The 17,770-nt window shown below is 35.5% G+C and overlaps 1 protein-coding gene across 2 annotated transcripts in view; it reads left to right on the top strand.

The window, feature by feature from the left end:
- LOC148943667 (uncharacterized) overlaps positions 1–17,770 on the top strand; it is a 220,921-nt gene that overhangs the window by 34,975 nt on the left and 168,176 nt on the right. The window contains exon 2 of one of the 2 annotated variants that reach the window (XM_089101045.1): positions 11,771–11,907. In XM_089101045.1, coding sequence (XP_088957171.1) covers positions 11,821–11,907 — 87 coding nt within the window. In that variant the 5' untranslated portion in view covers positions 11,771–11,820. The remainder of the gene's footprint in view (positions 1–11,770; positions 11,908–17,770) is intronic. The other variant, XM_089101046.1, reaches the window with a different exon arrangement.

The raw sequence follows: 17,770 nt of genomic DNA, 5'->3' as shown, positions 1-17,770 counted from the left end.
AAAAATACGTAAAGCATTATAAAGTACGCACAACGAAAAAAAAAAATTAAAAAGAGCGAAAAATAGCCACTTAATCCCATGAATAACCCCAATAACTTAATCCCAAGGCGACAGAGCAATAAAACAGATATCATACTGTAATATTAAACATTTGCTTCGGAATGGGTTTTATATAAGGTAAGCTAGGTTTCACAAATAACGTTTTGTAGCGTTTCTTGAACTGCCACAGTCGAACAGCTATAGCCTACAACACTTTATACTACTATTTTCTAATAACAAATATACTGGAAAAGGTTAATATTGGTTTAAGTCAGCTGTCTTAAAAAATAATTTTCATTTATCTTTCGGTCAGGCCTAATAAACTAAATTACTAACTAAAATCCCGATTGGAATTTCTAAGTCGAAGAAACTTCTTCAAGGTTTAACCACAGAGAAGCAGATATCTTACTTGTAAAAAATTTCATTGTGAATAAGAAATAAATTTAATAAATTGTCATAATGATAATTGTCATTGTAATAAATATCATTTTAAATAAAGTCATTACTAAAAAAAACTTTTCGTTCTATTTACTGGCCTAATATTTCTCACGATAGAACCAATCAGACTTTAAAAAGGCGGAGCTATCAGTCCCTTCAGAAATTGCGTTTGCTTCTCTGTTCAGGTTTGTTCACTCAAAATTAGATAAAGGTCTGTGACAAAAATAAACAATGGAATTAAAGCATAATTTTTAGACAGACAAATTGGACAATATTCATTCTTTTGTCTTTGATTTAACTTGATTACTTTACCTTTGCAAATAATAACACATTTAGAGTAAGAGGGATCCGATATCTAATTATATAATATTTAATTCTAATATATATCTAGATCTAATTATTTCCTGAGGTGAAAATAATTTCAAGGATTTAAAGAACATGAAAATTGGAACTTGGAATGTTACGACTTTAAAAAATGACTATCGTATCGACATTTTGACTGACGAATTCAGAAGATTCGAACTGGATTTATTAGGAATTTCAGAAACTCATATCCCAGGGGTAGGAAGCATGAAATTAGGTGATATAGAATTTGTTTACTCAGGCAGGAAGGATGGGGTACATAGACAGGGAGTAGGGCTCATGATGAATAAGGAAGCTGCTAAGTCTTGTTTAGGCTATGAAGTATACGCCCCTGTAGAACCGACTGACGGAGATACTAGTGACTCAGATGAATTTTACTTACAGTTACAGGAGCAAATAGACAGGGTCCCAGGTAGAAATATGATGTTATTACTGGGAGATTTTAACGCTCAGGTTGGTAGAAATAGGAATAGATGGTATCCCAGCCTAGGTAAATTTGGTGTAGGAAAAGAAAACAGTGATGGATACAGACTTTTGCAATTTTGTAGGTATAACAATCTAGTTATAACCAATACGATGTTTGGTCATAAAATGGCTCATAAGTTAACATGGTATTCACGATCACGTGATGGTAAGACAGCAAACCTTATTGATTATGTTATAGTAAACCGAAGACTGGCAGGATCAATACAAGATACTAGGGTATATATGAGTGATGTTATTGATGTTAAAAGTAAAGATCACCATCTAGTAGTGTCAAGGGTTAATTTAGAGCTGAAATATCGGAAGGGTTACTCCTTCCCGGGAAGTTATGATGTTGGTAGACTCCAGGATGAGAATTTGAGAGAAATATCCAGGAACAGTTGAATACTAAACTTGAGAGTTTTAAATTTGATAATGTGGAAGATGGTTGGAATAATTTTAGTAAAACAAATTGTGAAGTTGCTGAAGGTGTATTAGGGAAGACAGCTAGAACTGCAGCTAAAAATATTAGTGAAAAAGCTTTATGTTTAATAGAAAGGAGAAAGGACTTGTACAAAAACTATCTGAGTGATAGATCGTATGAAAACAAAAGAAATGTAAAGAAAGTAGAGAATGCATTAAAATGTGAACTAAGGAGGTGTGAAGGGGAGGCCATGGATAAAATTGCCGATAATCTGGAAGATGCAGCTAGACGGTATAATAGTAAAATATTGTACTGGCACGTTAACAAATTGAGAGGGAGTAGTCAATCCGGACTTTGCCCAGTTAAAAATAGGAATAGGGTTGCAATTAGCGATAAGGAAAAAACTAAAGAGAGATGGGCTGAACATTTGCTTAACCGAGATAGAGTTGCAGGAAAAAATATAGAGGAAAATGAAAAAGTTTGTGATACCTTGGATGTGAAGGAAGATTTGTTTTATGAGGAGGAATTAGCAACAGTATTAAAAGGATTAAAAAATAATAAGGCTCTAGTTACTGATAGGGTGGTAAATGAGTTTCTTAAATATGGTGGCTCTGAGTTAAGAAATACGTTACTGAATATTATTAATATGATTTTTTAAAAAGGGGAAGTACCTAACGACTTTAGGAAAACCTTAATTAAGCCACTTTATAAGAAAGGTGATAAAAGTGAGTGTGGTAATTATCGAGGCATTAGTCTGGTCTCTGTAGGTATTAAATTAGTTAGTAATATGATACTTTTTAGACTGAGAGATGCCGTAGACAAAGTTTTAAGAGAAGAGCAGTGCAGTTTTAGAAAAGGTAGAGGATGTGTCGACCAAATTTTCACTCTTAGGCTAATAATTGAGAAGTGCCTGAGTTTTCAAACACCTTTGGTCCTCAATTTTATAGATTATGAGCAAGCATTCGATTCTGTTGATAGAAGAGCTTTAGTAAAGGTTTTATCCTTGTATGGTATTCTAGACAAACACATTAAAGTGATTAGTGCTATCTACGTGAAAAACTCTGCTATGGTTAAGGTAGGAAATAAGGTTAGCAGCTGGTATTGTATTAAATCAGGTACTAAGCAGAGTTTTTCTCTATCCTCCTTTATATGGATTGACTTGATGGACTTTGTTTTAAGGAGCACAGGAAAGGCAATGGGAGACCACGGAATCAAATGGGGAGGAAAAAGTCTCCTGGACTTGGATTATGCTGATGATTTAAGCATCTTAGATGAAAGTGTGAGCAAAATGAATGAAGTTTTAGAGGTTTTGCGAGTTCAGGGTGCTAGAATTGGTTTGAAAATTAATGTTAGGAAGAATAAGTCACTAAGGCTAGGAATAAGTGAAGATGAAAAAATGACGCTGGGTAATGAAAGGATTGATCAGGTGGGCAGCTTCACTTACCTTGGTAGTATTATTGGTAAAGACGGTGGGAGCAGTGAAGATGTTGAAAGTAGAACACCCAAGGCTTAGGATGTTTTTTCATAACTAAAAAAAGTTTGGAAGAATAGGAAGATAAGTCTGCAAACCAAGATTAGAATAGTAGAAGCTACAGAGATGACAGTTGTCAAATATGGCTCTGAAGCATGGACGCTCCAAAAAGCAGATGAAGATTTGCTAGATGTTTTCTAGTGAAATTGCTTAAAAATTGTTCTGGGTACCCGGCTGACTGACCGTATTTCAAACAATAGGCTATGCAAAAAATGTGGTTCAATACCGCTCTCTAGGGCTATAATGAAAGAAAAGTTGAGGAGGCTAGGGCACGTTGTGCGGATGAAGGATGACATATTGCCGAAGATTGTTCTTTTCAGCAAACCGTCTAGGGCTAAACGGAAAGCAGGTCGTCCCCGTCTGGGGTGGGAGAACGTCATAAAGAAAGATTTAAAGGAAATGGGAACTTCGTGGGTGGGTGTAAAAAGGGAGGCTTTGAATAGATTGGAGTGGAGGAGGAGCGTGCGTGGCTGTGTTGGCCTCAGGCAGCATGGTGCTGCGGTGAGTTGTTAGTGGCAGTAGTAGTAGTAGTAGATATCTAATTATAGAGATATCAAATCTAGTTCCAAAGGAACTGCTTTTAAAGATAATTCATTCAGAAAAAAAAACAATTAAGTTACTTATATTTATGATAAAATATAAATTTTTCAAGCAATAAATGCTTGAGTTCAATCAAAATAAGGATTGTGTTTAAAGTAAAAAAGTCCAACCAAACAAGAAGCTTTTAATAATTGTTTAACCTCAGCTTGCTGTCTAATATAACTGGTTGCCAGTTGAAGCAGACATCAACTGGCTATATAGGTAAGATTAATGGTTTATTTTTGACCTATTTTAAAATATTTTCCCTTAACTCTATGTCTTGAACAGCTATTAAAAACAAAATGTCTTGATTTCAGTGAAACATAAGTAACGGTTTTGTAGTATGATTGGTGGGTTGAAGGGTAGGGACGGGTCCCTATCATGATCAGTTTCTTTTTTGTCTATTTTGAGTTTCAACCACTTGTAAACTAATATCCACTCGTTTTGACTTCCAGCATGGCTTTCTAATTCTATCTGGGGAAATAAAATGTGATTTCGTGTATCTTCCTTTTTTCCCTTCGAGTTTTTACGTTCAGTACAGTTTTAGTGAATTGAATAGACTGTCACGCACTCAACCCCTGCTCATAATGCTAAATTGCCTTATCTGCATTACTAGACAGTTCCTACTCTTAATGCTGAAGTAAAACTAATTTTTACAGGTTGTGCTGTTGCTTATCGGAAAATATTTCCAAAGATTATTCCCCCGGCCCCTAAGTGCTCCGCTATCTTTTACCTCTGATCAAAATAATTATAATGTTCGCAATACTAAAAATCATGTTCAAGTTCCATTTACTCCTTGTACAAGGTCAAATTTTAATCCTATAATGGCGAGTCATATTGTTTGGAATAAGTTGCCTGAATCAGCTCGAGTGTGCCACTCATTCGGTTTGTTTAAAAAAAAAATTAACCATTCTTTGGCTTCTTAGAATTTATTTTTATCTATGTGTTTATTTAAAAATACATAGATAAATAGATCCCGTTTTTTAGAGTTTCGGTTACCATTGAGCCGGGTCACTCCTTACTTACAGTTCGTTACCACAAACTGTTCGATAGTAACGTGTCATATTGTATGTGTATTTAATGAATAATAAAACTTATCTTATCTTATTGCAACGGTCTCCATTCTTAGTAGTCAAAAAGTTTTACCCTAAAATATTATTTTTCAGGCATCAGTTACCCAAAAGACTTTTAAGTTAAACCTCAGGATGGATGGGGTTAACCTATGCGATCCAGTAATTCAGTTTTCAGCCGTCCAAACGGTAAATTCTAAAATTTCTGAATATCTGAAAATCAAATAGTTCGTGGTAACAAACTGTAAGCAAGAAAGGATGCGTCTCAATGGTAACCGAAACTCTAAAAAACAGAGTCATGATAAAAATAGATACTTCAGAAGAATCAAATTTCGACGCTTATTCAAAATATATAAGATTCACCAAGTTTAATGTTACCCATCAAAAGTTGCAAGCCTAAGAAAATTCGCCCGATTTCTGAAAAGGGGGACCCCCCCCCCCCAAAAAAAGCAACTGATCTTAATAAAAACCACACCATCAGTTTCAGAATATCAGAAAACCCAACTGTAGAAGTTCCAATCTCTTATATACAAAAATGTGGAATTTTGCATTTTTTGTTAGAAGAAAGATCACGGATGCATGTTTATTTGTTTCTTTTTGTTTGTTTTCCCCAGGGGTGATAGTATCGAACCAATGATGCTAGAAGATCGGGAGACTGCTCATTTGATCACAAATAAAAAATTCTAGTGCTCTTTTTAAGTGACTAAAAATATTACTACTACTACTACTAACAACTCATCGCAGCACCAAGCCGCCTGAGGCCAAAACAGCTACGCACGCTCCTCCTCCATCCCAATCTATTCAAAGCCTCCCTTTATACACCCGCCCATGAAGTTCCCATTTCCTTTAGATCTTTCTTTATGACGTCCTCCCACCCCAGACGAGGACGACCTGCTTTTTATTTATCCCTAGATGGTTGGCCGAAAAGAACAATCTTCGGCAATCTGTGATCCTTCATCCGCACAACATGCCCTAGCCACCTCAACCTTTCTTTCATTATAGACCTAGAAAGCGGTATTGAACCACATTTTTCGTATAGCCTATTGTTTGAAATACGGTCAGTCAGCCGGGTACCCAGAACAATCCTTAAGCAATTTCTCTGGAAAACATCGAGCAAATCTTCATCCACTTTTCGGAGCGTCCATGCTTCAGAGCAATATTTGACCACTGTCATCACTGTATCTTCTAACATTCTAATCTTGGTTTGTAGACTTATCTTCCTATTCTTCCAGACTTTTTTTTAACTGTGAAAAAACACCCTGAGCCTTGGCTATTCTATTTTGAACATCTTCACTGCTCCCACCATCTTTACTAATAATACTACCAAGGTAAGTGAAGCTGCCCACCTGATCAATCTTTTCATTACCCAACGTCACCTTTTCATCTTCACTTATTCCTAGCCTTAGTGACTTAGTCTTCCTCACATTAATTTTCAAACCAATATTAGCACCCTGAACTCGCAAAACCTCTAAAACTTCATTCATTTTGCTCACACTTTCATCTAGGATGCTTAAATCATCAGCATAATCCAAGTCCAGGAGACTTTTTCCTCCCCATTTGATTCCGTGGTCTCCCATTGCCTTTCCTGTGCTCCTTAAAACAAAGTCCATCAAAATAATCCATATAAAGGGGGATAGAACACAATCCTGCTTAACTCCTGATTTAATACAAAACCAGCTGCTAACCTCATTTCCTACCTTAACCTCAGCAGTGTTATTCTCGTACATAGCACTAATCACTTTAATGTATTTGTCTGGTATACCATACAAGGATAAAACCTTTACTAAAGCTCCTCTATCAACAGAATCGAACGCTTGCTCATAATCTATAAAACTGAGGACCAAAGGTGTTTGAAAACTTAGGCAATTCTCAATTATTAACCTAAGAGTGAAAATTTGGTCAACACATCCTCTACCTTTTCTAAAACCGCACTGCTCTTCTCTTAAAACTTTGTCTACGGCATCTCTCAGTCTAAAAAGTATCATATTACTAAGCAATTTGCTACCTACAGAGACCAGACTAATGCCTCGATAATTACCACACTCACTTTTATCACCTTTCTTATAAAGTGGCTTAATTAAGGTTTTACAAAAATCGTTAGGTACTTCCCCTTTTTCAAAAATCATATTCATAATCTTCAATATCTTATTTCTAACCTCAGAGCCACCATATTTAAGAAACTCATTTACCACCCTATTAGCACCTGGAGCCGTATTATTCTTTAATCCTTTTAGTACTGTTTCTAATTCCTCCCCACAAAACAAATCTTCCTTCACATCCAAAGGCTCACAAACTTTTTCATTTTCCTCTATATTTTGTCCTGCAACTCTATCTCAGTTAAGCAAGTTTTCAAAATGTTCTTCCTATCTTTCTATAGCTTTGTCCTTATCGCTAATTTCCACTACATTCCTATCTTTAACTGTGACTAGTCTGGATTGACAACTATCTGTCAATTTATTAACGTGCCAGTACAAATTTTACTATTATGCCGTCTAGCTGCATCTTCTAAATCCTCGGCAATTTTATCCATAGCCTCCACTTCACACCTCCTTAGTTTTTATTTGAATGTTCTCTCCACATTCTTTACATTTCTTTTGTTTTCATGTGATCTATCACTCAGATAATTCTTGTACAACTCTTTTCTCCTTTCTATTAAACACGAATCTTTTTCACTAAAATTCTTATCTGCTGTTCTAGCTTTCTTCATCAATACACCTTCCGCAACTTCACACATTATTTTTCTAAAATTATTCCGACCATCTTCCCCATTATCAAATTTTAAACTCTCAAGTTTAGTGTTCAACTGTTACTGGAAAGTTTCTCTCAAATTCTCATCCTGGAGTCTAATAACATCATAACTTCCCGGGAGGTAATTACCCTTCCGATATTTCAGCTTTAAATTAACCCTTGACACTACTAGATGGTGATCTTTACTTTTAACATCAATAACAGCACTCCTATATACCCTAGTATCTTGTATTGATCCTGCCAGTCTTCGGTTTACTATAACATAATCAATAAGGTTTGCTGTCTTACCATCACGTGAATACCATGTTAGCTTATGAGCCATTTTATGACCAAACACCGTATTGGTTATAACTAGATTGTTATACCTACAAAATTGCAAAAGTCTGTATCCATTACTGTTTTCTTTTCCTACACCAAATTTACCTAAGCTGGGATACCATCTATCCTTATTTCTACCAACCTGGGCGTTAAAATCTCCCATCAATAACATCATATTTCTACCTGGGACCTTGTCTATTTGCTCCTGTAACTGTAAGTAAAATTCATCTGAGTCACTAGTATCTCCGTCAGTCGGTTCTACAGGGGTGTATACTACTATAAATGATACCCTGAACTTTCTAGTCATAAAATGAGCAATTAGTATTCTATTATTTATACCTTCCCAGCCTAAACAAGACTTAGCAGCTTCCTTAATCATCATGAGCCTTACTCCCTGTCTATGTAACCCATCCTTCCTGCCTGAGTAAACAAATTCTATTTCACCGAATATCATGCTTTCTTCCCCTGGAATACGAGTTTCTGAAGTTACTAATAAATCCAGTTCGAATCGTCTGAATTCGTCAGCCAAAATTTCAATATGATAATCATTTTTTAATGTCGTAACATTCCAAGTTCCAATTTTCATGTTCTTTAAATCATTGAAATTTGTTTCGCCTCAGAAAAAGCAGTGATCCCGGATACCAGTGCAGGACGGGGATCACATATCTTCTCAAGTCTACACCGAAGTGCTTAAGCCGGCTTAGAACCGTACAGCAAGAAGTCCCTGCGACCTCCAAGAATGGAGGCTTTGTGCAATCCTGGACCCATCTTGGTCACAACATGGTTTTCAGCGCTTGGCGATGCTCTTCTATCAACAAGAGTCGAAATCCTGCAGAGACAATCTCAAGCGTATTACCTCCGACTCATTATATATTCATGCCTACAAATATTATTCTACTACGGGGAGGCAACCCGTAATAGATAAATTAGCTAGGAAGAGGTTTTTCAGCCCAAAGACGCCCATCAAAACATACCAATCCCAGAATAATTGTCCATTAGTCAGAATCCCGCGCGAATGCTGTGTCGTTTACTAGGCTATAATTTCCTCGAGGGGCGCCACTCTTCAAGTGGGAATAGAGTTGACCGTAAGCTCCCCAGTCTTGCAGGTACCCCGAAAGGGTCAAGACAGCCCTTTGCAGAGGCCGTTTTCCATAGATCTGGATCTTACGCCCTGCCACAGTTATCCTCCTATAGAGGATACTCCCGCGATGGTGTTCTGCATCACCATGCAATTTAACCCATTGCTGGGAGAAGGTTTGCAAACTCATGGAACTTGTGGAAAGACCAGAGGGCCCTGGTGAGTGTACAGTTGAGGGGCCTTCTTCCTCCTCTGCCTGTATTTATGACCCCGGGCAAGGGTGCCCCAGATTCTTTTATGGACCCCCACGGACTAGGTCCCCCCTTGGTCCATGCCTCCTATGGAGGTACCCTACATATCTGTAGAGCGGTCCCCTATCGCCACCTGGGGACATGCTGAATGGCCTGGGGGAGGCCAGATAAACGGATCACTTTTGTTTTGCAAAGGCAATAACTCAGTGACATATTTAACCTACTACTTATAAATATACATAACTCCCTGACTAGGCCTATATAAGTTATATACAGAAATATATAACTCAGTGACATATTTAACCTACTACTTATAAATATGTGTAACACACAGACTAGGCCTATATAAGTTATATACAGAAATATATAACTGAGTGACAGATTTAGCCTACTACTTATAAATATGTGTAACTCATTGACTAGGCATACAAGTTATATACAGAAATATATAACTCAGTGACATATTTAGCCTACTACTTAAAATATGTGTAACTCACTGACTAGGCCTATATAAGTTATATACAGAAATATATAACTCAGTGACATATTTAGCCTACTACTTATAAATATGTGTAACTCACTGACTAGGCCTATCTAAGCTATATACAGAAATATATAACTATATATATATATAGAAATATATAGAAATATATAACTGAGTGACATATTTAACCTACTACTAAACGACTACGACTAAAATATTGGAGGGCAACTAGCCCCCATCCCACGCCCTTTTTCCGCAAAGTCGGTCGACCAAAATTTTGAGATGGGCATTTTGTTCAGCATAGTCAAAAGATCTAATAACTATATATTTGAGAATAAATTGACCCCCTCAGAGTCCCCGGGGAAGGGTTGCATGCTATGAAATTTGCCCGTTGTTTACATATAGTATTGGTATTGGGGAGTATACATACATTTATGTGTGTGTGTGAGGGTTCTGGTTGGGGGGGGGGGGTGTTACGTGTTAGGATTTTTCCATACAGGAATTTTTTTGGGGGAAGGTAGTTTACCATGGAGGAGGAGCTGGGTTTCCCGGCATTATTTGAAAACCAGAAATTAAATGAAAAAAAAACAAGTTTTTTCTACTGGAAGTAAGAAGCAGCATTAAAATTTAAAATGAACAAAAAATATGTAGGCATATGAGGGGCATTGCCCCCCCTCAATGTCTTGCTCTTTACGCTAATTTTTTTTATAGAAAATTTTCAAAAAGCTTATTATTCTGATTAGACGGCCCGTTATGCTCTTCGTTAGCAAACGTCAATCTTTTTCGTAGGTGCAGCGTTAGTATCTTGTAAAAATTGTTTTTCTGTTTATGAATACGGAAATCTAAACGTAATCGAAACAAAAGCTATCATTCCCGAATACGCTTCAAATGAAGACTCTTCCTCGAATTCAAATTCGATTGTGTTTTAGGAGTCATTCTTAAATAATTGGAACAAAAAGCCAAACCTTAGCATATAGAGCGAGGTATTGAGAAGGGGAAAAGCCCCTTATATACGCAAGTAATTTTCGTTAATTTCAAGTTTTAATGTTGTTCCTTACTTTCAGTTGAAAAACGTTGTTTTTTGAAAAATTAATTTCTATCTTAGGGCGTGAGAGAATATGAGAGTACCTGGGGGTAATGAAGGCAAGAGGGGGGGGGGAGATGGCTTCCTCTAATGACTGTTAGCCCTTAAAAATGGTACTACGACTTTTCGATTGAAAGATCTCCCTACAAGGTGTATAAAACTATTTCTTCCATGCGGTTAGCCGGGTGTAAATTATATGAGAGATAAAGACTGTGTTTACGCTAATGCGTAGAAATTATTCTTTGACAGCGTGTCTTCAGAGATATAAGGTTTGATATAGGGCCTTATAAAGCTCCCAGACTGATTTGCTACCTCTGTTTTAGTCTAAAAATTTTGGTCACATCTGAACCTAAATTTCATGGGTGATTAACAACACTTTCATCTGGCACGTTTTCTTTTTGGTAGTGTGTGGGCTAAATAGTTTCCTTCAAGAGGGACAGACAAACATAGAACCTGTGTCTTACTCGAATTTTTCTTTAGTAGGAGCATCTAGGTTCAAACCTAGAACGCTTCTTCCCTAGATACAGCCTGATATTAGACAACCCAGTTGAGCAAGAACTAATTTCTAGAGTAAGAATGCAATTCTAAAGAGCTTTTAGGAGCTTGCCAAATATTGGCATTAAATAGGGAAGGGAGGAAAGTAGCAGAGAAGTAATGGTCGATATCAGGGTTTTCTTGATGCGGGCTCAAGGAAGTAAAAATAAATCGAAACTTTAAAGCGTTCATTAAACTTTACTTTTAACTCGTAAACCTTCATGGAACCTATTTGAAAATCCACTTGACCGTAAGAAAAAGAAGCAATTTGTCGTGACGCATATAATTAAAGCTTCTTGACAGGATCTGAACGAACGAATTAGTCCACACATACTTCTATGAACTCTATATTTCCTATTTGTTCTAGCCAGAAATATTCAGTAATCAAGGTGTGGAATTGGTGTGACTCAATGAAGTATGGCTGCATTGATAAAGTGGAAAGAAGCTGGTGACGAAGCAAGAAACCTTGTGCATTCTGAAAATACAAAAATGAAAAAAAGACAGGTTAGATTACAATAGATTTCCTCTTTTTTTCGTTCGAAGCTACAATTGCTAGCGTTGAAGGGAGGGGGGGGAGGTCTATCGATGAATTGTTCGAATCAAACCAACGGCTTATGTGGTTAATTGTTTACTTTCCAGCAATCGTATTTATTTTTCAAATGATCGTAAGGATTGAGAAATGCTATGCTTAGGTTAAGAGCACCCCCCTTCCAAAAATAGCTGAATACCCCATAGTTCAAAACTGTTTTTTTGTGACATCATTAAAGAAAAATTCCCCCTATATCTTAGTGAATTGGCTCCAGCGCTGCCAACGCTTTAAGATAAATTGTACCAGTTTTCCGACCAGAGTTGTACCACAAAAAATTAATTTGTACCATCTGAACAGCAGGTTAAAAATTTGCCACTCGCGTCGCTTTGCGACGCTCGCCGGCAGTTATGTTTAATTGATTTATTGAAAAATGAAAAAAACATTCTAGGATAAGAGCAGTAAAAATAAACCCAAGCCAGTAGCAACTTCATAGCTTCAAATATGAAGAATGTTTATATAGACTTTCTCAGCTTAGCAAAATAGCAGTCCCAGACCGCTAAAAGTATTTTAGAAGAAGGTTTCAGTAAAATTTTCTGAAAGCATTCTCAAAGCTGATTGTTGGGGTTAATCCTTTCTATCAAAATTTTGGGCATTAAGTCGAATAATGGATAAAGAAAGAAGGCCAATAACGTAGTGTCAAGAACTTATAATCCACCTATAGGACGAGTAACGAGCGCCAGAAGCTAAATCAAAACACATCAGCAATCTCGCCATGAAAGTGGCTAACACCATAGATTCCCATGGGTTTACGGACTAGGCTACCCACTGGCGAGTTACGCGTTCACCACATAATTCACTGGTCGTCTTACATAAGGTTTTGGTCGATTCTACGTATCAGAACCAAATTAATTTAACATAAGTATTTCTACTATATTGCACAAGAAATCAGGTTAAACCGTACAAAGGTAATAAAACTGCAACATTAACAAAAAGAGGAGCATTTGTGCTAGTTGGTAATTTTTTCTGCTGTTTCTTCTTGTAGTCCAGCTTTTTTATATTCCTTTCCACAGTTTTTCCACTTTACAGAACCATTTTCAAGGGGGGTTTCCAATTCTTTGAGACAGATTCCGATTCTCGTTTTGCAATGAGAAGCTCATTCAAGGTGGTGAAACCGAGACGATTTCTAATGCTGGTTTTGTTCAGATTGACAGCTGAGAAAGTTCACTCTGCACCCACGGAAGATTGTTGGATAACAAGAAGGCTTAAAGTGAAACACCCGAGAAGAGGAAAACGCTTTGACCCATTAAAATCTTTTAGCTTGTAAACCCGAATCCAAAACACGGCTGGATCTGAACCGATCGAAGTACCAAGCTCAGAGCAAAAGGGTAATCTCTTCCACTCTTGGACGATATCTTCCAGGTCATTGTCACTCAGTAAATTTTGAACACAGTAGAGAGAATATAATACAGTATCGACAAAGGCTATACTCTCGTTAAAAAAATGTGAAACACATTTAAAACCACACAAGATTCATACTTCGCCTTCGTGCTTCATGATTCCGATGTACACATCAATTCTTTTTTATTTACAAATAATTACAAAATAAACTATACATACACACAACTACCCGGGGAAGGCTCGAAAAGCCTGATGATGAGCTTCACGAGAAGCCTATGGAAAAACCTGTTTTTGTCCGGCCACTAGCAACTAAACTAAGGTTGTGACGCATTTGCTCAGAGCAAGTACGCGTGGTATGAAAGTGTATCATATTTGCAAAAAGAAGACGCTACAGTATACAGTGATTTTGAAACTGAGCCAGAAGCGGTGCCAAGTTTGGCTGATTACACTCTACTACCATAGCATAGCGTGGATGAAGCCTATTGAAGTTTCTTACCGATGGATACCTGGAGTTGAAAAAAAAACGCTTTCTCATCTCATCACACAGTACGATCAAAAATTTCCAACACTCTTTTATAAACTCAACTGCATCAGATAGAGATGCCTTTTCTTTGGTAAAAATTACTTCCAATCGGCCCCCACAATCCGTGTCCTTGACATCGACGAAGTAGTTGGTGTTATGTGGGTTTATGAGGCGGGAATCGCTCTTTTAGGTATAACGTGGCAACAAAAAGTGGGATGCTATTGTCTTGGACACTTCAGAAAAGCGATCATAAACAAGATGAATCTGGGTGTCTTCTGCATGAAATTGCTTGTTTAGGTCTTCGATATACTTGCAAAATATACGCTCGGGAAGCAAAGTAAGCCTTGAAAACCAGTGACAGCATATTTTTTTCGTATGGCAGTGGACTTCCTCGGCTTGTTGGCTTCTTTAAGACTTTCCGCACTTAAGAATAAAGTCAAGCAATTCCATCAGTCCAAATATCGAGCTACAATGGCTGTCTAGACAGCCATCGAGTTGCTATATGTCTAAAAATTCGATGTTCTTTCAATTCCATAAACTTTTGCAATTCTAAAATCTTACTGGCCCGTTTTGGGCTGCGACAAATATAGCCGTATATATATATATATATATATATATATATATATATATATATATATATATATATATATATATATATATATATATATATATATATATATATATATATATATATATATATATATATATATATATATATATATATATATATATATATATATATATATATATATATATATATATATATATATATATATATAAAAAAAATATATATATATATATATATATATATATATATATATATATATATATATATATATATATATATATATAGAAGTTCTGCAGAACTTATGCAGAAAGCATAAGTTCTGCACTTCTCACCTTTTTATGTCAAGTCAACTTTTCAATGAATTAAAAATTTTTTCTAAAATTCAAGGGCAAGCCTTTCCAGAAGGAAAAACTATAAGAGTGTGAAAACGACTAAAAACATGTTTATAATATTGATTTGCACCATCAAATACTAATTTTTATCATTTCTAAGAGAAAATCAATTTACTAGAGACCCTCCTATAATGATATAATAGGCCTATGTTGCCTAAATCTTACATTTCTTGTAGATTTTCTCATTGCATAATGCAATTGATGTTGCTTGTTTTCTTTAAATTATATTCAAGAAAAGTTACATATGGAAATTGTACTGCATATATACCCAGGTTAAAGTGCACAGTACTCCCTTCAAATTCAGTTTTTGCTTTATATTAAGAAAAATTGTATAGTCGAGAACTCAAACTAAAAGGACATTCTCATACTTTTCTTTAATGATATCGAAAGTACAGAAAAAGGATAGATTGGTCTTGATCTACTAATTGTAATTTATCAGGTTACTTATTTTATAAGGACTGCTGTAGACCTGTCCTGATGGGGACAAAATTGTTTCAGTTCTATAACTCAATAACAATTATTGATAAATTTATGTACTAATTAGAAAAAAACTTTCCCAAAAATTAAAGAGTGAAATTAACACCTAAAGCTAGCAGAAATAAAGTCTTATTTCAAGTCAATATATATATATATATATATATATATATATATATATATATATATATATATATATATATATATATATATATATATATATATATATATATATATATATATATATATATATATATATATATATATATATATATATATATATATATATATATATATATATATATATATAATATATATATATATATATATACATATATATATATAGAATGAATTAAAAAAAATTTCTAAAATTCAAGGGCAAGCCTTTCCAGAAGGAAAAACTATAAGAGTGTGAAAACGACTAAAAACATGTTTATAATATTGATTTGCACCATCAAATACTAATTTTTATCATTTCTAAGAGAAAATCAATTTACTAGAGACCCTCCTATAATGATATAATAGTCCTATGTTGTCTAAATCTTACATTCATCGTAGATTTTCTCACTGCTTAATGCAATTGATGTTGCTTGTTTTCTGTTAAATTATATTCAAGAAAAGTTACATATGGAAATTGTACTGCATATATACAAAGCGAATACAACCAAAATGTGCCGGTAAATTTGAATTGTGCACAAAAATGTTCAAATGTAGCGTATTCTACTAAGACCTCTAAATTGTACCAAAACGGTACAATTGTACAGCGTTGGCCACGCCGATTGCCTCCCCTGTTTTGGTTCCAAAATTAATTGGTAAAATATTTTTCATAGCTTGATTAGTTTAGCTTAATTTTCACTACAAAAGAAACAGTGTTTGCAGACACTAAACAATACGTACTTGATTTTGTACATAGCTAAAGATGATGATGAAACCATTATTTGTTTGATTCTTTTACTGTATTGTGCCGATGTAAGGATTCTAGGATTCGTCATAACACAATTTAGCATTGTATTCACCTTTGTAGGCTCATCTTGTAAAATACCCAAAATCGATAGATAGGTGTTAGAACAAAGTCAATGCATATTAAGGTAACCGGGGTAGTTCGAAAGCTTGAAAATGATATGCTAGACATTTTCCAGAAGAATTTTCTAAGAATAGATTTTATAAACCTTTGACTGATCGTACGCTCGATTCGATTTTCCAGGACTATAACCAAAGAAAAGATTAAAAGGAATTTGCCCATGCTTTGCAAATTAAAGGTGAATAGATTGCTAAAAAACGTACTTTTGGGCCATTCGTCTGGATATGAAAAGCAGGTCGTCTCCGAATGGGGTGGAAAGTAGCTATAAGAAAAGATTTAAAGGAAACTGAAACTTCATTGAAGGGAGTAAATAGTGAAGCTTTGAAATAGCTTAGGGTGGAGGAGGAGCGTGGACAGCTGTGTTGGCCTAAGGTGGTTTGAATGCGTTGTTAGAAGTAGTAGTATTAGTATTAAACCATGCTAAAACTAGTCATTCTGATGCGGACATATTGTACATGCGATGACATATTTTCGAGCTTCTGCAAAACAGTTAAATACTACTGGATCTCAGAATGTAAGCCCCTTGCCATTTCGTGTTCTGCAATATTGTCTGCTTTATTTTATTTACCACACAGATGAAATTTTCATGAAGTATCCATTAGAATTACTTTCATTTTCAGAAGCTTACCGTTGGATTTTTTAAGTCTTCTTAGAGTTTTAGGCTAAAAGGGCGATTTGACAGAGTAAGTCCATATATTCAATAAAAAAATAACCTTCGCTTAAGTGTCGAAATATCTATCACCTTTCCTGGCATCTGTTACCAGTATGACTTCCAAGAACGTACCCAGCGACTCATTAAGATTAACCAGAGATAAATCTTTCACAAATCAGCATATGAATCCTATACCTAAGGCCAGATTCCCCAGCTTAGCAGCCCCCAAGCTCGAGGGACTAGTTCTTAGTTTTTTTTTTGCCACTACGATAAGATTTTATTTTCTAAATGATCAAAATTGAAGACTACCAGAAATTTTCTCATTTTTGAAAAAATTCTATTATTAGTAAGAAAAACGAGAAATATGAAAATCTTATGAAAAAGTAGCCAAAATTTGATCCTTAGTTCCAGATTTACAATTAGAAATGACATAGAGTAAATTTGGAATTTTGTAATAATCTAAATTTTATAGATAAGACATCCTACTTATTATTAGTTAGATAAAATATAATGAAGAAACCTCAAAGTTTCACCAGCCAAGGTACCCCGCAAAGTCTTAATCCAACCATACAGATGTCCCTATTGATTATAATATATGATCCGTTAAGGGTCCCTTATGTGGCCTGCTACCAGTGGCGTCAGTCAGGGAGAGAGAGTGAAAGATTCGCCCTTTTTCTTCCCTCCTAGATTTTGAAAAATGCTTGGAATGGGGAATTTCCATTGAAAAATGGCTTTGAAAATTAAAAAAAT

This window comes from Artemia sp. Qi Xiang Cuo, chromosome 15, assembly GCF_049724085.1.
Source record: "Artemia sp. Qi Xiang Cuo chromosome 15, ASM4972408v1, whole genome shotgun sequence".
Lineage (NCBI taxonomy): Eukaryota > Metazoa > Arthropoda > Branchiopoda > Anostraca > Artemiidae > Artemia > Artemia sp. Qi Xiang Cuo.
The sequence above is the reverse complement of the archived record's forward strand: the minus strand, read 5'-3'. Positions and strand labels throughout refer to the sequence as shown.